The following is a 26432-nucleotide window of genomic DNA, read 5'->3' as shown; positions in this document are numbered from 1 at the left end:
TACACGCAAGGGTAGTTATAGATCGTTATCTCAAGGATTTAATTTAGATGTTTTTGTGCACAATCAATCCAAAAAATTGGAGAAAGGTGACAATGTAAGAACATGATTACGTGTAGAAATTTATTTTCATTTTTTCACCTTGAATTATAGTACGATTTTGCAATTTTATATATTAGTATTGGTATTACATCAAGATTTTTATGATATAAAATTTATTTTATCCTATAAATATTAATTTTAATCATTAATATACTTTTTATAGACAGCCACAAAATTATTATACTTTACAAATATTAGTATTGAATCATTAATATAATTTTTATAGACCGCCGCAACGCGCGGCTTATCAACTAGTTATAATATAGGATAGGATAGGATACTAATATGAAATTAATGATATTACGATCAAATACTTAAAATAAATTTCAAAATCCATATTATATATAACTACCTGGTTATAACATAAGCAATGCATAGATGACTTGCAGTATATTTAGTTTTTATCAAAATTTTAAATATAATTCCTTTTAAAATCAACTAATAATATTAATGATTTCAGTTGAGGAATTTAGATATATTTCTATTTAACTCGGATTAACATAATATAATTTTTATATGAAAATTTTATACAACAATCTAATGGTAAAATTATTTTTAATGTCTATCCTGTTACAGAAGTAACCTCGTAGACTTTCCTTTCTATGTCTCTCTAATTTAATAATTATTTGATAATTATAACTGTATAATTAAAATGAGAGCTTGATTAAATGTTCTAAAATTAATTCATATAAATTAGCAGCAATCTTGAGCCTACTTTAGTTAAAAGAGAATTCCGGCTTTGAGCCTACTTTAGTTGAAAGAGAATTCAGGCTTTGGCTCATCTTTTACCCTCTTGAACTTGACTTGTGTATGTAACAGTGAGTTCAAAAATGGAAGGACTGTTTTGGTTAACCCTTCACCCTTGTTTTCTGACAATCAGTGTTTCTTTTTCTTGTCTACATTACATATAAAAGTCTAGACTTTAGTTTTTGTAATTATATTGTCCTATTTATAACTGCACTGGAACTTAGAACCGGAAATTGAAGTTCAACACTGAAGCTTGGAATTGTTGTTTACAGTTGGTGGTGCAATTTTCACTCAGGCTTGGATTGTCATTACAGTTGGTAGCGCAATTATTGCCAAACCTTGTTTAATTTCAAGTTCTCTGTTGTAAATAACAGCGCTAATGGCCAAGCAGTTGGCTTATCAAATTAGTCTCGGTTGTCTCGAGGACATTTAGCATGTAGCCAGAGTAAAGATTTACCAAAAGTTTTTGTTCCAGGGTAGAATGGGATTGAAATTAGAATAACCAATTCCTGACGCTAACAAGAAAGTATAATATTCTATCTCCAGTTCATCCCCTAAAAATCCATACTCATCAAACAAAAACAAAAAGAAAAGGTTTACACACCAGATTCTGACACACTGTACCTAAACCTGGTCCCGGACTAGATCATCGAAAACAAAGTTCTAGCTTTTCTCGGTCTGAATTGGCTAAGAAATGTTGCAGTAGAAACTTATGTTGTGTTTGGTTGGGTTGAATGATTCCGGAAGGAATGGAATGAAAAATGAACTATATTATGGATAATTGTTAAGAAATTTCATTCTTTCTTCCATTCAATTCTTTACCTCATGTGCTAGATATCACACCTTCAATATGAGATGGAATGCTCCATTCTCTCCTATTCTCAATTTCTTCACAAATCTTATTATAGCAATTTTGCACTCCCTCAAATTTTCTTCAAAACTTTCTTCCTACCTCTATTAATTTCAAATATTTTTACTTATTTTATTTCATTCCATTCCATTCTCCCCAACCAAACACAACATTAGAGTCCAGCGAAATTTAAAGATTATCCGGAAGCTTAAAGTTTTGTGCACCAAATATTTGCTGAGAACTATTTTGCAGAAAGAGAGTGATGCCACATTTGCCGCTCCTAAAGCCTTCCCATAGAGTGAAGTCAAGAGTCCCTGATACTTTCTTCTTAACCGAGATATCCTGAACAGAAGTGAGCTTTTGGAGACGTCTAACGACATAATCATTTGCCAGAACGCGACCTTTGTTTGCTCCATCTGGACAGTCGTTCACCAATCCACTCTCGTATAGTGCGACCATAATATCAGCAGATTGGCTATCCATTTTGCTCCTCAAAGATCCTGTTAGATTAACTTGTAGGGAATCATCTGATTGCCTTCGATATGTTGCCTGTTCATTTGTACATTGTCAAAATCCGTAGCCTCATAAGATCCAACTCCAGTTTCATAGAAAAACATTTGACACCAAATTGATCATATATATTATTTTCTCTATCGTTGCACAAATTTATATCTCAATCACACTAATACTTCGTGAAAATTATTAAAAAAATAAAAGAGTAATGGTTAAACCCTCGCGTATGAAAAACAGAGTGATGGTGAAAACAGAAACCCTTATAGAAGAAAAACAAAATATGTTAGTGGCTTCTAGCCTACGATATCTGATCTTGTTTTTTTTTTTACTAATGTGGATGCTTTACAATTGAGTATCTGTTCTCAGAAATTGCCGAGGTGAACCTAAGACAATCGATGGTAAACTCTTAACCACTTGAACTATCCAATCGTACTCACCACAAATCAATGTTAATTAAATAAGTCCTGTGTGAACAATGCCGAATCGGATTATGAATTTATGCACAAACCTGAAACGCCAGTGCAGGGTCTCTAGCAGCAGAAGCAATGCAAGACAACATGGCATCCTCATCATCCCCCAGACATTGATCTCTTCCTTGAACAACTATCTGAGGTGTAAACATAGTATCCAAATTCAAGGACTCCACATACGCCTTTTGTCGCACGGTCCATTGACTACTGCTATACGGATCTTTCCAGCCCGCATAATCCCAATAATCCACATGATACGCCAACAAAATCACCGGCAGCTCCAGCTCAAAGTCTCCTCTGCCCAGCCTGGAAAACAGCAGCTCCGCCTGAGGCGACGTGGCGCAGCCCTGCGACGAGAAAAGCTCCACCAGCACAGCCCCGCCTTTACGCTCCTCCTCACTGGAGATGCTGGCGATGGCCTTGTCGTCATGTGACGTGGAGTCAGGGGAGGGTGGTGAAGACGAAGATCTTTTGCGGAAGCAAGAGACAAGGCGGCGAGCACGCCCCATTGAAAATGAGGCCATGTCTCTGCCGGTGAATGGTGTAATGTAAACGATCAAGATCTACAGGCTGGGGTTGAATATATTGTTTTCTTTTGTTTTTGAGTTGAATTGGAAGACGGATCGGAGATTGTAGTGTAAATTATGCGGGAGAGGTTGAGAGATAAAGGTGGCGAAAGAATTGCAAGCTTCTCTTATTAGTCTACTAGGAATGGAATGTTATCTAATATCGGAGTATAATCTTTAGACAAATCCTAATACATGCCGGTTACCTGATGATCTGTTTTGTATCGTGTTACAGACGGTAATAAAAGTTTTTTACTCAAAATATATGTAAAAAAAATTTGTTAAATTTTAAAAATAACAATCTTATTCGGAAAGATCCTTAACATTTGTGTGAAATAATGTGATATAGTCGGTGGATCTTGTAATCGATGGAACAGTTTGGATGGCAAGCTAGGTACTTGTAGATCTATTCATTTGTACCTAAATATTAATAAAGTTACACCTTTAGATCTGTAATCTGTTCCTTCCTGAAAAGTGGTAGGCATTACTTTAACAACACGATTGAGTCGGTGAGAGACGCACGTCCACTGTCGGTCTGTCCACTGTCCACATAGGTTCCGTTTCATTTCTAACCGGTTTGTTCAACAACTTTTCAAAACTAACCAGTTTTTTTTCGAGATTTCAAAATTAACCAGTCTAATTCATATGAAAAATGGCGACCAAAACCATTTTTTTTCGACAGCATGGGACGCCCTTTGGAAGGGCGACCCCTTCTTGATTATATTCCCATATGGGTCGCCCTTTGGAAGGGCGACCCTGACTTATTTATAAAAAAAAATTCAAAAAACCCAAAATTCTTATATATTATTTATATTATAATATTTTATAATATTATATTATATAATGATATAATATAAAAAAAATCATATAATAATATTGTTTTAAAAAAAATCATTAATCGGATAATTCTTATACATTATTTGTGATATCATATTTTATATTATTATATTATGTAATGATATAATATAATATTATAGATTGTAATATTTAAATATTTAAGCTCATATAGATTGTACTTAAAAGATAATTAATTATATATATTCCTACCACTAGCAGTTGCTAGCCGGATACACCACTAAATATTTCATTAATTTAATGTAATTAACTGAAAGGAAATTACATATGATTAAAATGAGAAAATGACATAAGTTCTCAATCCTGAGTGATGTCCACAATATAGTCGGAACCATATCCTTCATCATCATCTTCATCGTCCTCAGCGTGAGCATCATCGTCTCCACCATCATCAGCAACACTGCCTTCCTCTTCATCTTCAACATCATCATCGGCCCACGGGGTAGGCATTTGTACTCAACGGCACTGATAAGTTACATTGTCCACATCTCCCCACTCGGCCCAAAATCTGGCTTCCTGACGTCCCTCGAGTTTAGCCTGCAGTGCGGCGCACTCTTCATCGATTTTATCCGCATAATACCTCCAGCGAGAATCACCAAATGGGATACCCATCTCACGATGGCATTGAAAATAGAGTTTGTGAACTTCAGGGAATTTTCTGTTATGGATATCATCTTCCGCCTCCGTCATCACCCAATCTTTGCCCCTTCTAATTCTCTAATAAACATACCTGCAGATTTTACGGAAGAGAATGTTCCACTTCTTCACGTTTTGTTGATGTTCAGCCTTGAGACGTCTCTCTTCTCTCATCTCCTCTATCATTTTGTTGATGTCAAAGTCAGTGCGCATCCGTCCCAACGGTGGCCGAGTTTGCTTTTGTTGCACGACCGGTGGTGCCTTGCTTTTAGGAGCTGGTTTAGGTTGTTGGTTGCTTCGGTTGTTGCGCATCCCTCCCAACACAAGCTCCGGCTGTCTCCTATCTTGTTGCTGTTTGAGGCGTTTTTCGTAGCCGGGGGTCATTGGTGCTTTCCCCTTATCCATTGGTGCCTTGCCCTTATCCATTTTCAGCTTAAGTGATGAGTGAATTTTGTGTTTGTTTAGTTGCTTGTATGTGTATCAACCATAATGAAGACCTATTTATAGGCGAATGGATTATTGTTTAGCTGAATATATTTTCGAATTTCAGTGTCAATTTTGGAATTGACAAGTCCTTTAAATGAGCTGAATCTTTTCTTTCAATGCATGCTATGGTTTGGCAGTATGAAAACGTGGGTCTAATCTATAAAGTGAGAAACTTTGTAGAGTCTAATCTTTACAGTGAGGCACTTTACTTCTAATGCAGTCTTTCCTTTTGCAGAACCTTTACTTTATGACCTACTGTACATCATGTGACCCTCTGCATTATCAGATACTACTGTTGATCATGTGAATATCAGCATTATGAGATACAACTGTTGATCATGTGAATATCAGCATTATAAGATACAACTGTTGATCATGTGAATATGAGCATTATTTCGTTGCAATGTTATGTTGTGCCTATAAATAGGTTCACATACAATATTGACAATGCACTCACAACCATAGAACTCGCACAAGAAATAGTTCATCATAAATCATGAATTACACACCAGGTGATCTGTTTGTTGCCATGGGTAGGAATTGGTGGTGTGAGGATGAGTTTAGGTACTCTTTAAATCCTAATTTACGCTACTCCCCTGAGTCGATTACCACCATGTTGGATGAGTGGACGTGGCGTGTGCGTACGCTTGAAGTGTGCAGGGAACGTTGTGCACTAGCTGGGATTCCAATTCCTAAACAAAAGGCTCGTACTATGCCTCGAGAGACGCCGCAGGAGATGGAGGCCGCCCTATTCAGAGCGAGAGAAGAGGAGAAACGCATGCAGCTGCGTCTGCATCGTTAGAGTCTATACGATGATGCTAGGATGTTTCGGGAAGTAGGGGACTGGTTTAAGGAACAACAATACCTTGCACTGGTCACCAGTCCGGATTATTATTCTGATAGTTCCATGTCGTCCGAGGACGAATAAGTGCTCTGTAGTAGCATCGTGATTGTTTTCTACTTTTCAGTCTAAGTTGGTTTTCTCGTGCTTTAAATGTTGTGTTGTTAAATTTGTCGCAATTTGGTTTCAAGCACTTGTAATGACATATTTTCAAGTTAATGTCACGGATTTAATTGTTGTACATTTATCTATCGTGCTTTAGTGCATGATGTAGTCATTTTAGCAGTAAAGGCCTGTATTGAATTTCCCTTGTCATTTCAAAACTGTAAATATGAGTTGTCTTCTCACCACTTTAAACAAAATAGAGACAACACTGCAAAAGAAGACTGCAAAGAAACAACACTGCAGCAGAGAGTTGTTATTTCAAACTTTTAAAAATGTCAGGTTTATTACTGTACACATGTGAACCATGTCTTCCATCAAAATACGCATGCATTTAAAGAAATCAAAGCATGCATTTAATGAAAAGATACTTAAGAATACAGTCGGATTTGAATTTTTGCCTAACAATAATTCCTTGGCGAGCTGTCTTATAAATAGGTCCTCCAGTCTGTCTTCTACACATACATTGAACTCAGTTTCCACATTTGAACTATGAAAAAACATCACTTCAACTGCACCAAGATGGAAAAGGGTAAAAGGCCAATGTCCCCTGGCTACGAAAAACGCCTGGAACAGCAACAACAGAGAAGACAACAACCAGAGCTATTGTTGGGAGGGATGCGCAGCAACCAAAACAACCAACGACCTGCAGTAGCTCCTAAAAGCAAACCACCACAGACGTTGAAGATCAATCGGGATCATGCGTACTATTTGCAACGCAAGTTTTCTACTAGGAGAGCCCGAAACGGCAAAGATTGAGTGCCGACAGAGCAGGAGGTTGAGGACGAGGGGAGACGTTATCCTGAAATTGATAAACTTTTAGAAGACAGACTTCGTCCGTTGGATAAAGTAGTTTCTGATGCTCGCTACAATCGATACATGGCTGGAATTAAGCAAGAATGCGATGCATTGCAGGCTAAACTTGATGCACGTGATGAAGCTGATTATTGGGCAATTTGGGGAGATGTTGACGCTGAGGACGATGAAGATGATTATGAAGAATATGGTTCTGACTATATTGTGGACATCACCAAGGATTGAGAACTTATGTCATGTTCTCATTTTAATCATATGTCATTTCCTTTCAGTTTATGTAATGCTTCTGTTTCGTTTAAGTTTATGTAATGCTTCTGTTTCCTTTAAGTTTATTTATTGCTTTAACACCATTACATTAAATTAATTAACGAAAATGGATTAACAACAATAAAAAACAAGGACTGAAAAGAAAAATACAGAATAACAATAAAAACTAGATCATGCATTGAAGCACGATAGATAAATGTACAACAATTAAATCCGTGACACTAACTTGAAAATATGTCATTATAAGTGCTTTAAACCAAATTGCGACAAATTTAACAACACAACATTTAAATCATGAGAAAAGCCACAAACAATGCGATCATTAAACAAAGTAATCCTACTACGGAAGTCAATGCCTTATGCATTTTCCTGCTTCTCTCCAGGATAATTGCATTCTCGAGTTCTTGCACCCTTGTCTCATAAGCGTGAAGAGTGTCCTGCATCTTAGACGCTCATCATTCAATCGAGTAATTATAGCATCGTCCTCCAAAGGCTCATCATCAAGCCATTTGAAATAATAACAGCTATTTGCCTGCAGTGAAATATTTTACAGTTTTAAGCACAAAGAATGTAAACATATGTTGTATATTCCAAAACTTTACTTACATTTTGAGAACCGCAGCAGTAAAATCTCTGAGCCATCATCTCATCATTCCAACAAGTTCGTATTTCAGCCCTCAAACCACAATTACAGAGGTGGTTGCTTGATGCAACGAGAGAGCTTGAAGACAATGATATCATCGAAATTGTAACAAAATTATGTGTTTTATGTGTTTGTTTGGTTGAATGTATGTGTATCAACCACATAATGAAGACCTATTTATAGGCCAATGGAGTATTGTTCAGGTAAATATATTTTCGGATATGATAATAATTTTGGAATTGACAAGTCCTTTAACTGAGCAGAATCTTTTCTTTACATGCTTGCTATGGTTTGCCAGTGTGTAGTCTAATCTATAGAGCCTTTCTTTTCGCAGCACCTTTACTTTATTATATATTCCGAAAACGACATGTAATATCTTGTCCCGAATGCTTCTGTTTCCTTTAAGTTAATTTATTGCTTCAACACCATTACATTAAATTAATTAACGAAATTGGATTAACAATAAAAAACAAGGACTGGTAAGAAAAATACAGATTAACAATAAAAAACAAGGACTGAAAAGGAAAATACAGATTAACAATAAAAAACAAGGACTGAAAAGAAAATGGCAATTAAATTACACAGTAGGGTCAACATTGTACAATGGACACCTTCTACTACGTCTAGTGTGTCCTTCTTGCTTGCAGCGGCCACATTTGTGACTTGTACGGGAACTGTCCATCTCCGTGCGTATTCTGACGGATTGACCCATTTCTCCTCGTTTACGCCTTCTCTTTCGCAAGGCCTCGTTCGGTACCACAGTTCCAAACATTCTCCATTGCACTGGCAAATCAATATCCCAATACCCAGTTGCTGGTAATGGATATATCATTGGATCCCACAATTTCAACAAAGTAGAGTTGTAGTGGAAGGGGCCAATCCACTGTTTCCAGTTTAAGTGATTGTGGTTGCAAGCAGCAATCAAATGTGAACACGGCAGGCGGTGGCAAGCCCATTTCCCGCAAGTGCATGTACGCTGAGTTATGTCAACCACCTGCGTGTTCCCGCCCTTATTGCACCCTTTTACCATGTACCTTTGCGTCTTTACGGAGAACAAACCGGTTCCTCTATTAAATGTCTCGACCCGGTGTGTGTTAGCTTTGGCTGCAATCTTCTCCAACTTATTTCTCGTCCTTAGACAAAGTTCATGACCCTCCCCAATGGCCTCAAGCACTGCGTTCCTCTCCTTGTTGACCGTCCTAACAGTTTTATAAAACATGAATTCAATCATTGCGGTCACAGGTAGGTGCCGAGCCACGCGCACGTTACCATTAAAGCTCTCCGTGATGTTTGTGGTAGCTTGGCCGAAACGAGCGTGGCCTGTGTCATGACAAATAGTCCAGAGGGCTGTACTTATCCCTTGCAACCACCTCAAGCCTTGAGGAGAAAGCTCTCCAATCTTCTTCATGTAGGCATCATATTTCCTAATCTGTGGCGTATTGCCGGCTAGCCACATGTACGTCTCCGCACCTAATTCCATCAGTACATTACAATTTACAAGAGACTCTGCATCAAATCTATCAAAATGTAAAAAAGGTGAATATTAAGGACATATACTGTGTAATAAATTTAACATGATATCGTAATAACTAATAAGGTCATATTCAGAATCAATAGGGAGAGAACTCAGAGAATCCTTACTTTATTTTTAGTATGAGTTAGGATTCTGCAGTAAAACTGCACATAAAAAATATCTTATTTGCGTATTATATTTTGAAATTGATTATGAATACGCACAACGATGCAAAAATACATGTATTTAGATTTAAATCCTGAAAATCTATGTAAAATATAAAGTTATGCAACAGAAATTTAGTGGTTCTATGGTTCTATTTTAAGCATTGACTCTCTCGGGAGCGCGATCCTATTATGTAATATCCCATGAGTTTAATTTAGCCAACTTCACTGAACATGCTCGAAGACAATGTGTAAAATTTGTTTAACACGTAAACATTGTACTTCGATAATATTGACTATATTGATTTAATACAATATAAAAAAGTTTGTTGTTAATATTTTAAATTGTTACAAATAAAATATATCACTTCAATATGGTAATATATGTTGTGTAATCTTTCGACACATTTCTTACAAGACTTTAAAGGTTCGACAAATATAATCGTTCACAGGAGTTTGGCTCTAATTATAGATACGACGAGAGTATAGTTGAAGTGTGATATTTTCAAGAGATTATCCATATTTTTTATTTTTGATATATCCACTCATTTTTTAATTTTCATGATTGGAGTTGCTCTTAAAAGATTTTTACTGCACAAATCATATGGATTCAAGATTAATTAACATTTCTTTTAATATGTCATAGACTCATAGTGCATTATATTCGTGTTGATAGATAGATACTTTTATATGGTCATAAAATTCGTCTCGGTGCTGTTTTATATTTTTAACATTCATAATATTTTTAGAACACTGTATTTTAAAATACAATAAATTACACAATAACAGGGATGGATTATAAAAAAATCAACTAAATTAGGAAAAAAATGTGTGACAGTAATTTCGATTCGTTTCTTCCGCCGGGTTTCACCACGTCTAGCATCACCGTAATTTTGATTTCAGTTTCAATTGCAACTTTAATTTTTCACACGATTTGGTTTGAGGATTCTGACCAATAACTCAGTGGTAAGTTTCTATTATTAGGATGTTAGGGAATGTTTAGGTAAGTCCCATGTGAATAATTTCATGTGCGAAGATATTATATTAATACTAGTGTTTTTGCCCGCGCTCCGCGCACGGGCTTCAAATTTTTATTCAAATTTATTATATATCAGGAAAATTCAAGTGAAATTATATGTCAAACAATATTAAACTAAAATTATATATCAAACAAAACATAATGTTAATAAGAACATCAAAATTATACGTCAAATCAAATAAATAGATTTGAATGACTATCCACTATAATGATAGTTATACTACATTAATTCTTGTTTCATGAGGTATTGGGCAGTCACAATTCTACCCGACCCGAGTCTAACTCGTACCGGCGGATTGTGTTTTACCAAACCCAAATTATAGGGTTTTGGATAAAAATTTGTTTTTAAACCCGAATAATTTTCGGACCAGGATCGGGTTTGATTCGAACCCAACCTGAAAACCCAGAACTCATTTCGAACCCGAACCCGAATATATATATACATACATACATACATAAATACATACACACATACATACATACATAATATCTTTTATAATATATTTATTATTTAATATATAATAAAATTAAAACAAAATTAAGATATTTATATTTAATATTTCATATATATTTAATATTATTTGTTGAATAAATAATAATTACTCGTGTAATATCCTTCAAGTTCAGGTTTAAGATTCCTAAATTTTTCAAGTTTGGGTTCAATTTTGGTATTTGCGAAACCAATTTCGACCGACCCGATTGCTATCTGTAACAGTGATACATATCTACTATGATCAAGGTGACATACATAAAATGTTTAATACGTACTATTAATGACGTAATATTAAAATTTATAAAAATACTTTTTATAATATCTATATCACTATGTTAGAAACTTTAATATATATTATTCCCAAAATTAAAAATTGATATATTTGTGACATAGCTAAATATTAGACGACTCCTGGATATTAAATATTAAATAAAAATATAATTATAAATTTCAATTTTAATTTTTAAACACTTTATTTATATATAAATTAATATAATTAACGCTTAGTTATATGATACATGATAAGCTTAAAAATTGTGACAGTATATTCAATATAATTATCTTCTTCAATTGTCATTAGTTGTGCACAAATTCAAAATTCAAAAAATGCTATGATATATGGAATGTAGTTATTGCATTAACATTCAAAATTTAATATAATTGTCAGTCATTGATTACGCCCAACTTTAGGATTTTTAGGACATGTGATTGGTCTAAAATAAATATGGAATATGATATGACACGTCAAAATTTAAAATAGGTGTTTTTGTCTTGGACTTTTTTTGAAATATGTGGCATTGATGATTTGGCACTGTTCATGATTTATTATATAATTTGGGTTCGATTTTGGTATTTGTGAAACCCGTTTCGACCGACCCATTGATTACGCACAATTTTAGGAATCTTAGGACATCTGATTGGTCTAAAATAAATATGGAATATTATATGACATGACAAAATTTAAAATAGATGCCATTGACTTGGACTTTTTTTTTTGAAATATGTGACATTGATGATTTGGCATTGTTCAGGATTTATAATATAGTTTGGATTCGATTTTGGAATTTGCGAAACCCGTTTCGATCGACCCGATTGCTGTCTAAGTAATAGTACATATCTACTATGATTAAGTTGACCTACATAAAATGCTTAATACTACTAATTAATGACGTAATATTTTTATAAAAATACTTTTTATAATACTTATATCACTATGTTAGAAAATATAATATATATTATTCCGAAAATTAAAAAGCAACATATTTGTAACATAGCTAAATTTTAGACGACTTCCGGATATTAAATATTAAATAAAAATATAATTATAAATTTCAATTTCAATTTTTAAGCACTTCATTTATTTCTATATAAGTTAATATAATTAAAGCGTAGTTATATGATACATGCTAAGCTTAAGAATTGTGGCAGTATATTTAATATAATTATCTTCTTCAATTTTAATTAGTTCCGTACAAATTTAACATTCAAAAAATGCTATGATTATGGAATGTAGTTATTGCATTACCATTCAAAATTTAATATAATTGTCAGTCATTGATTACGCTCAATTTTAGGAATTCAAAGATATGTGATTGATTATTCTGATACGCTTAAATAAATAAGGGAAATTATAATGACATGACAAAATCTAAAATATGTGGCATTGAGGTGGACTTTTTTTTGAAATATGTGGCATTGATGACGTGGCACTGTTCAGGATTTATAATATACATAGATACATAGATGTTAGAAAATGTAATGGCCCTGTTTGGAAGTTAGAGGATTGAGCAAAAATTAGAGGTTTGGGCTAAATTAGAGGTTTGACCAAAAGAATCATCTAATTTGGGTGTTTGGTTGTTAGCGGATTGTAATAGCGGTTTGAGCTCAATAAGCTAATTTTCAAAAAGCTAAGTGGAGGAGCTTTTTGGATTAGAGGTTTGTGATTGTGTCTAAAAAAATACAAACAGTTAGTTCAAACAGCTAACTACCAAACAGATTTAGACAAAACAGCTAATCTAAATCCGCTAGTCAAAACAGCTAATTAAATCCGCTAGTCAAAACAGCTAATGAATCCGCTATCAGCTAACCGCTAACAGCTAATTCCCAAACAGGGCCAATATGTATTATTCAGAAAATTAAAAAGCAGCATATTTGTAACATAGCTAAATTTTAGACGACTTCCGGATATTAAATATTAAATAAAAATATAATTATAAATTTCAATTTCAATTTTTAAGCACCTCATTTATTTATATATAAGTTAATATAATTAAAACGTAGTTATATGATACATGCTAAGCTTAAGAATTGTGGCAGTATATTCAATATAATTATCTTCTTCAATTTTAATTAGTTTCGTACAAATTTAACATTCAAAAAATGCTATGATTATGGAATGTAGTTATTGCATTACCATTCAAAATTTAATATAATTGTCAGTCATTGATTACGCTCAATTTTAGGAATTCAAAGATATGTGATTGATTATTTTGATACGCTTAAATAAATAAGGGAAATTATAATGACATGGCAAAATCTAAAATATGTGGCATTGAGGTGGACTTTTATTTTTGAAATATGTGGCATTGATGACGTTGCACTGTTCAGGATTTATAATATACATAGATACATAGATGTTAGAAAATGTAATATATACTATTCCGAAAATTAAAAAGCAACATATTTGTAACATAGCTAAATTTTAGATGACTTCCGGATATTAAATATTAAATAAAAAATATAATTATAAATTTCAATTTCAATTTTTAAGCACCTCATTTATTTATATATAAGTTAATATAATTAAAGCGTAGTTATATGATACATGCTAAGCTTAAGAATTGTGGAAGTATATTCAATATAATTATCTTCTTCAATTTTAATTAGTTTCGTACAAATTTAACATTCAAAAAATGCTATGATTATGGAATGTAGTTATTGCATTACCATTCAAAATTTAATATAATTGTTAGTCATTGATTACGCTCAATTTTAGGAATTCAAAGATATGTGATTGATTATTCTGATACGCTTAAATAAATAAGGGAAATTATAATGACATGGCAAAATCTAAAATATGTGGCATTGAGGTGGACTTTTTTTTTTGAAATATGTGGCATTGATGACGTGGCACTGTTCAGGATTTATAATATACATAGATACATAGATTGTATCACGCACTACTTTATTTATTGTTTACTAAGTCGAGAGCAGCCTCTCTACTTTACTTTAAGTGTAGGGACTGAATTTGTGTACATATTAAAGTCAGCTCGGGTTATATGTTATGATTAGTAAAGAATTTATCTGATGTAGTTAGACAACTCGAGTTATATTTTATGATTAGTAAAAAATTGATCTAATGTAATAATGGTATTTATTAATGAATTAAGTAAATTATCTTGTTAAAAAGACCATGCACACATAATATTACAATAATGAATAATTGTTCCATAAATTTCCATACGCATGAATGCATGGATGTTAAGGGTTCGGATATGCTGATTTGATTGAGTGCAGCTCGAGTTTAGTTGTCGATAAGATTATTTCGCAGTATAATATATAATATTATTAGTTTTCCCTAATATTGCTTTGGAGGCATAATCTCAAGTAACTGGTTTATGGTGATATTTTTTAATCCAGTTTGATAGATTTTTTTTTTACTATTTTTGCATTATATTGCTAAAACATACAGAATTTTTGAAACAACTCAAATATAGACATGTTTAGAGTATGCTCGTGCCTCGCACGAGGTATAAAGCTAATCAATATCAATATTTCAATATTCAATATAATCTTAATGCAGGCTAGTGAAGGCCCCAAAAAAAGTCCTCAAACTACCCATATTTTTTGCCTGCTCCGTTAACCCACATACCCGATAACCCGCTAATCAGTTTGTTTATATCCTTCCGTAGCTATCTTTGGGATGTTTTGATCGTGCATTGACGGATGGATATTCGGTTGCCTAAACATCCGGGATTTAATTCAAATCTTGAATTCAGTATACAATAGTATGGATCATACCTTCTCCCCGTCCGGTCATCACTGTGATCTTCTGCCTTTTGCATAGACATCTTCTTCATACAGACATGGAAAATGACGACAACGATTCCCCGACGCCGGGTTTAGGTATTTGGTGATTGTTGATTGCATAAATTATAGTCATCTATCATGGAATGTGAAATTCATCCAATGTTTTATCCAGATGTATACCTTTCTTTACGTTTTCATGTATTTTGTGTCTATCATATTCAATTTCTAAATGTCATGATTTCCATTTCTCAAAGTTTCTTGATTTCAAATTTTGTGCAGATATTGTATCTTTCATCTGTGTTGGTATCCTCTGATTAATGAACACGAAAGGTATGTCCAGTTTCTGTCTTTTTAAAATTTTCATATACTTGCTAATGTAGGAGTGATTCTTCTTTAATTGTTTGATTGATAGTTATCAATTTAATTTAGCATTCATACTTTAATTTAGCATTCATACTGTTTGGCATTCATACTGTTTGATATAAATTTTGAGAGAATTTGCTGTTGTTTTTCCATGTTTAACTTCATCTCTTTAATTATTCGAATACAAGTACGCGATATGTATAAATATAATTCCCGGGAACAATCCAATGGGACATAGGGTGCATTGTATTTGAGCAATATATTGGTTTTCAAAATCGTTCCCAGAAGCAGTACCACCAGCTATAGTTGATGGTAATGGGACTGGGACAGAGATTAGGCATATTATGCTGACAACTCTCATCTTCTATTGTTGATGACCAGAACTCATGTGTCTGCATTGTCTAAAAAAAACCAGCATCTCCTCACCTCAAGGTACAACCTAGATCATCGTGGCATTTGCAAGTAGTTTAGAAATTGCATATTCACATTTATAATCTTTTTGAATTACCAGGTCATGTGTCTAAATCATCAACTACTTCGTACCCAAGGATCTCTTGCATCGATCTCCAGGGCCTGTTCAATTACGATGGCAGCGTCGTGAAAAGTTATTTCGAAGCTAGGTTTTGTTCGTTATGATGGCCATTTAGAGGTTACGTTAGACGAAGGCTTCGAAAGGTAAGGCTTGGTGGTTGTTTCGGTTTTCTCTTCCATGTGTTTGATCTATTTTCTCTGTGTATGTTTCGATGTTTAACGCATGTACAAACGGTAATCTTAACAACATCAATTATAGCATAGGAACGAAAATCATTCACAATGAAAGACAACGAATCAGCAGGTACATTGTTTCTCCTATAACATCTGCATATCTATCTCTACCGGTTTGTATGATAATGCCATGCTAACTTTGTTAGATCCTCCTGCTTTGGTCTGGAAATTCATAGAGTTATGATGTATACATATTTTTAAGGTTTCTCTTGACTAATTCGAGTGTGTGATCTAAGACACTGCAGAGCTTAAAACATGTGTTGAATCGTGTTGCTATGGTTTGTAGGGACCAAGCAATGTCTTGATACAGTTGCAGAACATGACTCGGGTGGTACATGGTTGTCCTCAAAACATTTGAAATTCGGCTTTCCGTGTGTGTGTATTATTGTCCTGGCTGACGTATGCTAACGTGTTGATGCTAGGTCCAAAGAAAGGGGTTGGTGGCGTAACACTTAATGAGTTCTTGCAGAATAGAATTAAATATATGCAGGATGCAACCATGAATACAACGATGGGTAAAAAGAGTTCTCACTAATATTGCATATTGCATTGAGTGTTAGGATAGTCAGTTACATACAAATTGGTTGCTTTCTCATACAAATTTATAGTTTCACACTGATTCCCTGCAGGAGGAAGTCCTCTTGGCACTCTTGATACCAACATATTGCATAGTCACATGATCCGAAGTGTGGATTCCCTGATGACAGAAAGTGGTTCTACAGTGCCAGAAGTTGCAGGGAAAACTGATGAACAAGGTATTTCACTATCCCCTGTCCGCGGTGTTCTTTTTTATTTAGCGCTCTGCAAGTAAACATTCATTTTTGTTCTTTTCAAATTGGTAAAGGCCATAGAGGTCGTGGACCTTCTTTTTAAAAAGTACACAAGCAGGTTAATGTTGATTTTCAGTCCCACCTCTATAACACCAAGGAGAATGTTCAACCAAATACATGTTTCCCTGATATTGGCATTGATTATTAAATATCAAGCACTGATCCAGTTAGGCGTCTACGAAGTAATCTTCCTGTGGAAGCCTTACAAAGTAGTATATAATTTCATTGTGAATGAATTGACCATAAATTCTCCTGTATGTTGTTAATCAGGACTTGAACTTGCCGCGAACATATTTCAACACGCAGCAGAGTAAATCCTCAATTCCAAAGCGAAGAGGTCGTGGACCGGGTGTTAACAGTGTGATAAACAGTTTAAATACCGCAAATGATCTTCCAGGCGCTTGCCACCAGGTGATTCTTTCAACTTTGCGAGCAAATTGTTATCACATCTAATGCTTGAATGTAAATAGATCCTACAATGTAATGTCTGTTAACTAAAATATTTATATTTATATATTAAAATTAAATGAGTTGTGGTTACTACCTCATAAGGCCTGTAAAATTAAATATACACAGATTGTATCCTTCAAGGCATGTAAACTTATGTTTGCAATCCATTTTGTTTTCACAGGATTTGACGTTACTGCCAGCGTATCCCAACAATAAGCTAATATCTCAGTCAGTATGAGCTCATCTCAAAAGCAACGCAGACGTGGTCCGGGTATTAACAATGTCATAAAAAAAAATGGAAGCTGCATTTGATGATGCCATTGTCCTCGCTCCAGGTTATGATCTCGACAAATCAAGCATACCGTTATATAAATAGTTGTCGGCGCTGATTTAATTTCTACCAAATAATGTCTTGATGAGTGATGACTCATGTGGATTGGCAGCAGGTGAATAATTATGAATTGCAAGCATATAGTTATATATTAAAATTAAATGAATTGTGGTTACTACCTCATAAGGCCTGTATCCTTGAATGTGTGCAGTTTGTATCATTCTAGGTGTGTAAATGTTAGTTTGCTATCCATGCTATTATACAGGATTTGACATTGCACACCTAATACTTGAATGTAAATAGTTCCAACAATGTAATGTCTGTAAACTAAAATATTTATAGTTATATATTAAAATTAAATGAGTTGTGGTTACTACCTCTCATAAGGCCTGTAAAATTAAATATACACGGATTGTATCCTTCAAGGCATGTAAATTTATGTTTGCAATCCATTTTATTTTTACACGTATTAACAATGTCATAAAAATTGAAGTCATGGCTAAATATCTAGCTGGTATTAATATCAAAAATCCATGTGCCAACACTTTTGCAACTTGCTATTTGCAGGTAATTCTGAATATCAAATATCAAATACACGTTTCTCTGATATTGGCATTGATTATCAAATACCAAGCAACAGATAATTTTATTTGATAAATTAGGCGTCTACGAATTAATCTTCCCGTGGAAGCCTTACAAAGTAGTATATAATTTTATTGTGAATGAATTGACCGTAAATTCTCCTGTATGTTGTTAATCAGGACTTGAACTTGCCGCGAACATATACCAACATGCAGTAGCCAACACCTCTACCAGTAAATCCTCAATTCCAAAGCGATGAGGTCGTGGACCGGGTGTTAACAATGTGATAAACAGTTTAAATACCACAAATGATCATTCAAGACGCTTGCAACCAGGTGATTCTTTCAAGTTTGCGAGCAAATTGTTATTACATCTAATGCTTGAATGTAAATAGATCCCACAATGTAATGTTTGTTAACTAAAATATTGAAATTTATATATTAAAATTAAATGAGTTGTGGTTACTACCTCATAAGGCCTGTAAAATTAAATACACAGATTGTATACTTCAAGGCATGTAAAATTATGTTTGCAATCCATTTTGTTTTTACAGGATTTGACGTTGCTGCCAGCGTATCCCAACAATCTCCAGCTAATATCTCAGTCAGTAGGAGCTCATCTCAAAAGCAACGCAGACGTGGTCCGGGTATATGTTGACAGTGTCATAAATAAAATGGAAGCTACAATATTTGATGATGCCAGTGTCCTCGCTCCAGGTTATGATCTCGACAAATCAAGCATACAGTTATATAAATAGTTGTCTGCGCTGATTTAATTTCATCCCTCTCAATTTGAGAGATCCTTCTCTCAAATTGGTCCAATCTCCAGTCAAATTGGAGATGGCATGGACATGATCTAGACTGCTAGAATGGTTATTTGATCTTAATTTAGGAATATCAAAGGCAGGTGTAATCATCTTGCATATATGTGGGAAAAACTTTTACTTTAATTGTGAATGTATTGTAGCACTCCGATTACCTAACTTTTTTAGGAGTTTGGATATTCTATATTATTGTTAACTTCTATTATTAAACCCGAGCTACAACTGAAGTTGCTCTGGTAGTATAATTATGTTAACTGCAGGGTTTGTTTTTTTCGCCACTTTATCGTGAGAAACTACTTAAGTTTATCGTGAAAAATTTAAGAAATAGCTATAATAAGAAGAGCAATAATATAATTAAATATAAGAAACTAAAACTACAGCATAAGCACCGTACCTCACTCATTAACTTGGGTCGGCCAGGGAACCTGTGTATGTTCCTATTATAAAGTTCATGACAGGTTAATTGGGGTGTTCAAGTAGATATTATGCTATATTAGCATGATTACAGTTTTTTAAGTACTACTAGAATTCGGCTAAAATATTAATAAAATAAAAGAATTCGGCCAAAATAATAATTCACTTTATCTCTTATGTTCCTCTGTAGTTCTGTTGTCTAGGTGTCATGAAGATATGAAAAAGAAAAACCGTCATAATTCTTACATTCCTGACTGTCTGATTAGATATCCTTTGATATTTCACATATTTTTAAATGCATTAATTTTAAAGTACATGTGGAATGGAACTGGGAGGGGTGTGGGACTTGAACTCTGCCTCAACTTGCGTTTGGAGCAGTTCTGTCACCCTGTTATTTTGTTGTTGTTTTTGCATTTTATCGTGAGAAACTGCTTAACTTTATTGTGATAAACTTAAGAAATACAAAAAAAACAGAAAAGAGAGAGAGAATTTAGGAAAGCACCCAATATACGTTTGTGCATCAAAGAGTGAGTGTGTATTTATGTATTGGACTGTCAATCTTTTGGATAAATATATATCAAAGAGTGGGTGTGGATCTGTATATTTAGGTCTTTTGCATTATTAATTTAAGTTTAATTTATTTTATTTGTGTTTGTTGATTATGGTTACATTCCTAGCAGTATTAATTTGAGTATAATGTACTTTACTTGCATTTGTTGATTATCACCTGTGGTTGTTCCCATAGGTATTATATCTAACGCAGCTCCCAGACGCCGTGGAAGAGGTCCTGGAATAAAAATATCTATGTGCAGAAGTTTACCAAGGATTCTGCTAATTTATCGAACCATCACACATTAATAAAACAAAAGGAATTATCTACAATACATCAACTAATAAATCAGAGAGACTATACCAGGGACCAGCATTGATGAGTTTGTGACAAACACGACTGATGGCACATCTCAGAAAATGCATTACCTTCATGCCGCGTTGTCTGAGATGTTGAGGCTATATCCTGCACTCCCCGTGGTAAGTTTCCATCTGAAAAAATATGTATTTTCCAAATTGTATATTAATAATGTAACGCGTTTTTCTGCAAGGATGGAAGGTGTGCGGAAGCTGATTACATTCTTCCAGATGGCTACAGAGTTAAAAAGGGCGACAACGTATACTATATAGCATATGCAATTGGCAGGATGAGCAACATCTGGGGAGACGATGCCAAGGACTTTAAGCCGGAAAGATGGCTCGACAATGGGATTTTCCAACCTGAATCACCATTCAAATTCATTGCATCTCATGTACTTAACACTTTTAGTCTTTTGCCAACATATCCTTCTTAGCTTTCGCCTAACAAAAAGACCAAATAAACTTTCTAATATTTTCTGATCTGTAGGCTGGACCAAGAATGTGCCTTAGGAAAGATTTTGCTTATCGACAGATGAAGATAGTATCAGTTGGGCTTATATTTCTCTTTGTGATATGATTTTTGTAGTTTCTTTTACTTAATGTGTCACCTTGGATCCTACAGGGAGAACTTAAGATTGCAGATTGTGGATAGTCAGTGCACACAATTAAAAGAAGGCAGACCATGTGCGGAACTTTGGATTATCTGCCACCTGATATAGGTGTGTGCATTACATTTGTGTTTATTCAGCATTTCATCCTCTAGAAGTGTCTTTCGGGTTAATTACATATGTTTGTGCAATTCACTGGTGACTATATCAATTGGTTCGAACTAGCACTTGCTCTACTGTGGAAAGTGGGGAGCATGATGCAGGTGTGGATATCTAGAGTCTTGGTGTACTACATATGCTATGAGTTCCTTTATGGTAACGTTTAGATACATACATAAGCTGAGCAAAATTATATACTCTATTTTCTATCAATTTCTTAGCTTTTGAATGGTTTGTTTGTTTAAGATTTAAATAAAGTTGCGACTGAATATCTATTTGGTACCATGAAAATATTTTAAAGCTTATTGTTTTAATGGATTGCTTGCTAGAGATGAAGTGTTGAAAGCTATGGAACTGTTGGAAGCTGCAGGGCATTGATCTTTGGAGATATTAAACTTCTTTAGAGATTTTGAACTTTATTATGTACCAAGATCTCATTATCAGGCTTTGTAAGGATGAATTTGTAGACCTTACATCGATTATCTATTATCTATTATAATTTAACAGATGATGTATAAAGGCTATACCTTGGATCATGCATCGTTGTGACGAGATGATCATCTAAAGGGAGACGAAGCAAGAGGAAATGAGGTTGCAGAAGGAATGCTGAGATAACTTCTGAAGATACGGCGGTGAAAAAAGTTTGTGGGGATGAAATCAAAGTAACATATAACATTTTTGTAATATTACCTCTCTTTTTTTTTACCGTTTTGTGCCTTGGCTTGGTATTGCATATCCGTATATTTACAACTTTTGAATTCAAATTATGTCTTTTATGAGTGATTAATGCATTATTTAATAATAAGTAATGTGATTAGATATAACTTTTAAAAGTTATTTCATTCAATTTAATTTCATTATAATATAAATGATTTATTTAATAATAAATGTAAGTAGTGAGAAACGAAAGTTTGTTCTATATAATTATATTAAATGAAAACAAAGTGAGAATAACAAATTTTGGAAAAAAAGAATTTTTCTTATTTTGTATTCGTATTTTATTCAATTTATTTATTAAATGAACACGAATTTAATATTAAAAAAATTATATAAAAATTATTAGAAAACGTTGTGATATGAATTCTTGGTTTAATATTTATATTTGATAAGAGCATATTATATCCTATAAATTATTTCGTAATAATTTTATCCATACACTTTCAATCATATTTACGTTAAAGCGTAAGAAATATTTTTTGAATTGATCATCGAGAAGAATTATTTATATTTATATTTTTTTTGAAACCATTTATTTATTTATATTTTTCAAATTCTTCTTTATAATAACTATTTTGAGATATATATTTAGTATTCTACGATTTTAATATTGTTTATCCAAAACAATAGAGAAACAATCGTTTAATCTCATTCTATTTATCGACATATATTTCGATCAACAAAAATTTGTCTACATCTTGATTTAAAAATCAAGCCTAGCTTACGCTTTCAACATTTCAATATCAATATATTCTTAATTCTTTGTATTAGGCATAATAAGTATCTTAATCGTAGTCATCGTTGTTGATGTAATTGTTTTCAGTATTAATATAAATTCTCATATGCTTCCATTTTTAAGAATATATCCGTAATACAACAATTTTATAAATTATTAATTATTAATTATTTTTAAAAGGAGCTCGCGAAGCGCGGGCATAATTCCCTAGTTCTAGAAAATGAACGAAAACTTTGTTATATTCATATATAATTAACTAGTTGAGAAGCCGCGCGTTGCGGCGGCCTATAAAAATTATATTAATGATTCAATATTAATATTTGTAAAATAAAATAAATTTGTGACTGTCTATAAAAAGTTTATTAATATTTCAAAATTAATATTTGTAAAATAAATAAATTTATATTATAAAAATCTTGATGTAATACCAATATTAATATATAAAATTGTAAAATTGGACTATAATTCATGGTGAAAAAATGAAAATAAATTTATACACGTAATTAACAATTTAAAGCATGACGAATCTTAATTTTATTTGTTTTTTTTAAAGTAATCATGTTCTTAAATTATCACCTTCCTCCAATTTTTTTGGATTGATTGTGCACAAAAACATTAACTTAAATCTATGAGATAGCGGTCTATAACTACCCTTGCTTGTAACAATCTTTATTTTTGAATACTGTATAAACAACCTTTACTTAGAAGTTGCTTGAACGGTTGCATGAATAATTTTTTCCTCTATACAAAATAAATCATATAAAAATTAACAACAAACATGTCCGATAAACAAAACATATATTATAAAAGAATAACCAACAACATACATCACTAATAGTTAATTTATTGATATCAACCATCAATATCATGTGAAGACTATATTATTTTCCCGTGTTTGGATTTGTCGACTCCGATATAGCGGTCTATAACTACATTTACTTGCAACAACCTTTATTTTTTTAATATTGTATAAATAGCCTTCAGTTATTGTTGTAGAAGAACGTCACCTCCGAGTTAGAAATCGAGCAAGAGAACTATCATCAGAGACAGGTGTGGTATTGAGAGAGGGGAGGTTGAGTTTAGATGATCCAAAACCCTACAATCTATATACAATCTATAGGGGTATTCATAGGTGCAGAGAGACTTGTGTGCTATTTTTTCCCATAATTAAATAATCTGAAACAAAATCAGATTAAAACTTTCAAGATATTATATTCCATAACTAATTTGTAATAAAATCAGATTCTGAAACTTGCTTCTCACATACCCGAAACTAGAAAAGGTAGTTCTAATTTTTGATATTTTTCATCCAAAAATTCCAGAAAATTAGAAAAATAGAACGGAGTAGCGATGTGAGAGGCGCCACCTACACGCCCTTCGCTTCTCCTTTAAAAATCGAGCAAGAGAACTATCACCAAAGAGAGGTAGGTGTGTGGTATTAACAGAGATGAGTTTGTGTTTAGCTGATGCAAAACCCAACAATCTATAGGGCTATTTATAGGAGCAGAGAAACTTTTGTGCTATTCTTTCCCATAATTAAATAATCTGAAACAAAATCAGATTAAAATTTTCAAGTTACTATATTTCATAAATAATTTGTATTTCCCATAATTAAATAATCTGAAACAAAATCAGATTAAAATTTTCAAGCTACTATATTCCATAAATAATTTGAAACAAAATTAGATTCTGAAACTTGCTTTTAATATACCCGAAACTAAAAAAGGTAGTTCTAATTTTTGATATTTTTCATCCAAAAATTCCAGAAAATTAGAAAAATAGAACGGAGCGATGTGAGAGGCGCCACCTACACGTCCCTCGCTTCTCCTTTATATAAGAAACTAGTTGAGAAGCCGCGCGTTGCGGCGGCCTATAAAAATTATATTAATAATTCAATATTAATATTTGTAGAATAAAATAATTTTGTTGTTGTCTATTAAAAGTATATTAATATATTAATGTTTCAAAATTAATATTTGTAGGATTCAATAAATTTTTATTATAAAAATCTTGATTTAATACCAATACTAATATATAAAATTTGCAAATTTGGACTATAATTCATGATGAAAAAAAAAAAATTATACACGTAATTAACAATTTATAGCATAACGAATCTTAATTTTATCTGTTTTTTTAAAGTAATCACGTTCTTCCATTGTCACCTTCCACCAATTTTTTTGGATCGATTGTGCACAAACACATCTAACTTAAATATGTGAGATAGCGGTCTATAACTACCACCATTGCTTGTAACAACCTTTATTTTTCAATACTGTATAAACAAACTTTACTTAAAAGTTTTTTGAACGGTGCAAATAGATAATGCATGAATAATTTTTTCTTCTATACAAAGTAAATCATATAAAAATTAACAACAACAAACATGTCTATTATAAAAGAATAACCAACAAACATACATCACTAATAGTTAATTTATTGATATCAACCATCAATATCATGTCAAGACTATATTCTTTTCCCGTGTTTGGATTTGTCGACTCCAATATAACGGTCTATAACTACCTTTCCTTGCAACAACCTTTATTTTTTTTAGTACTATATAAACAGCATTCACTTATCGTTGCAGAAGAACGACACCTCCGAGTTAGAAATCGAGCAAAAGAACTATCAGCAGAGAGAGGCAGAGTTGTAGTATTGAGAGAGAGGAGGTTGTGTTTAGATGGTCCAATACCCTACGATCTATAAGGGTATTAATAAGTGCAGAGAGACTTGTGTGCTACTCTTTTCCATAATTAAATAATCTGAAACAAAATCAGATTAAAACTTTCAAGCTACTATATTCCATAAATAATTTGTATTTCCCATAATTAAATAATCTGAAACAAAATCAGATTATAATTTGTATTTCCCAAATTTAAATAATCTGAAACAAAATCAGATTAAAACTTTCAACAAACTATATTCCATAAATAATTTGAAACAAAATCAGATTCTAAAACTTGCTTCTAATATACCTGAAATTAAAAAAGGTAGTTCTAATTTTTAATATTTTTCATCCAAAAATTCCAGAAAATTAGAAAAATAGAACAGAGCGATGTGAGAGGCTCCACCTACACGCCCCTCGCTTCTCCTTTATATAAGTATATTTGTAGTATTGAGAGAGAGGAGGTTGTGTTTAGATGGTCCAAAACCCTACGATGTATAAGGGTATTTATAGGTGCAGAGAGACTTTTGTGATACTCTTTTCCATAATTAAATAATCTGAAACAAAATCAGATTAAAACTTTCAAGTTACTATATTCCATAAATAATTTGTATTTCCCATAATTAAATAATCTGAAACAAAATCAGATTATAATTTGTATTTCCCAAAATTAAATAATCTAAAACAAAATCAGATTAAAACTTTAAACAAACTATATTCCATAAATAATTTAAAACAAAATCAGATTCTAAAACTTGATTCTAATATATCCGAAATTAAAAAAAGTAGTTCTAATTTTTGATATTTTTCATCCAAAAATTCCAGAAAATTAGAAAAATAGAACAGAGCGATTTGAGAGGCTCCACCTACACGCCCCTCGCTTCTCAT

The 26432-nt window shown here is 33.0% G+C and overlaps 2 protein-coding genes across 28 annotated transcripts; one reads left to right on the top strand and one right to left on the bottom strand.

Annotated features, from left to right (window-relative positions):
* Positions 1 to 1356: 1356 nt before the first annotated feature.
* Positions 1357 to 3477, bottom strand: LOC108213320 (uncharacterized). Of its 2 annotated transcripts, XM_064088543.1 has the most exons (3): positions 2718 to 3477; positions 1873 to 2245; positions 1357 to 1560 (listed from the first exon to the last, which is right to left on the bottom strand). In XM_064088543.1, exons 1-2 carry the CDS (start codon positions 3201 to 3203, stop codon positions 1886 to 1888), a joined length of 846 nt encoding a protein of 281 aa, XP_063944613.1. In that variant the 5' UTR covers positions 3204 to 3477; the 3' UTR covers positions 1357 to 1560; positions 1873 to 1885. The 2 variants fall into 2 exon arrangements, with proteins under 2 accessions (XP_063944613.1, XP_017240589.1); XM_017385100.2 differs by having other exon boundaries at positions 1357 to 2245; positions 2718 to 3474.
* An 11563-nt stretch (positions 3478 to 15040) lies between these two features.
* LOC108214071 (cytochrome P450 704C1) lies at positions 15041 to 22163 on the top strand. 26 transcript variants are annotated; one of them, XR_010289653.1, is made up of 17 exons: positions 15070 to 15285; positions 15469 to 15519; positions 15934 to 15984; positions 16064 to 16387; positions 16554 to 16655; positions 16740 to 16832; positions 16947 to 17072; positions 17418 to 17558; positions 17779 to 17932; positions 18690 to 18845; positions 19064 to 19226; positions 20493 to 20776; positions 20848 to 21048; positions 21144 to 21203; positions 21279 to 21375; positions 21511 to 21527; positions 21753 to 22162. XR_010289653.1 is itself a non-coding variant. In XM_064088736.1 (15 exons), the coding sequence occupies exons 12-15, from the start codon at positions 20717 to 20719 to the stop codon at positions 21306 to 21308; spliced, it is 351 nt and encodes a 116-aa protein (XP_063944806.1). In that variant the 5' UTR covers positions 15070 to 15285; positions 15469 to 15519; positions 15934 to 15984; positions 16064 to 16387; positions 16554 to 16655; positions 16740 to 16832; positions 16947 to 17072; positions 17418 to 17558; positions 17779 to 17932; positions 18690 to 18845; positions 19064 to 19226; positions 20493 to 20716; the 3' UTR covers positions 21309 to 22163. The 26 variants fall into 26 exon arrangements, 1 of the variants encoding a protein (XP_063944806.1); XR_010289651.1 differs by having other exon boundaries at positions 21511 to 22162; XR_010289652.1 differs by lacking the exon at positions 21511 to 21527 and having other exon boundaries at positions 21753 to 22161.
* Positions 22164 to 26432: the final 4269 nt, after the last annotated feature.

Source organism: Daucus carota, chromosome 3, assembly GCF_001625215.2.
Source record: "Daucus carota subsp. sativus chromosome 3, DH1 v3.0, whole genome shotgun sequence".
Lineage (NCBI taxonomy): Eukaryota > Viridiplantae > Streptophyta > Magnoliopsida > Apiales > Apiaceae > Daucus > Daucus carota.
This window is presented reverse-complemented; position numbering and strand designations above follow the sequence as displayed.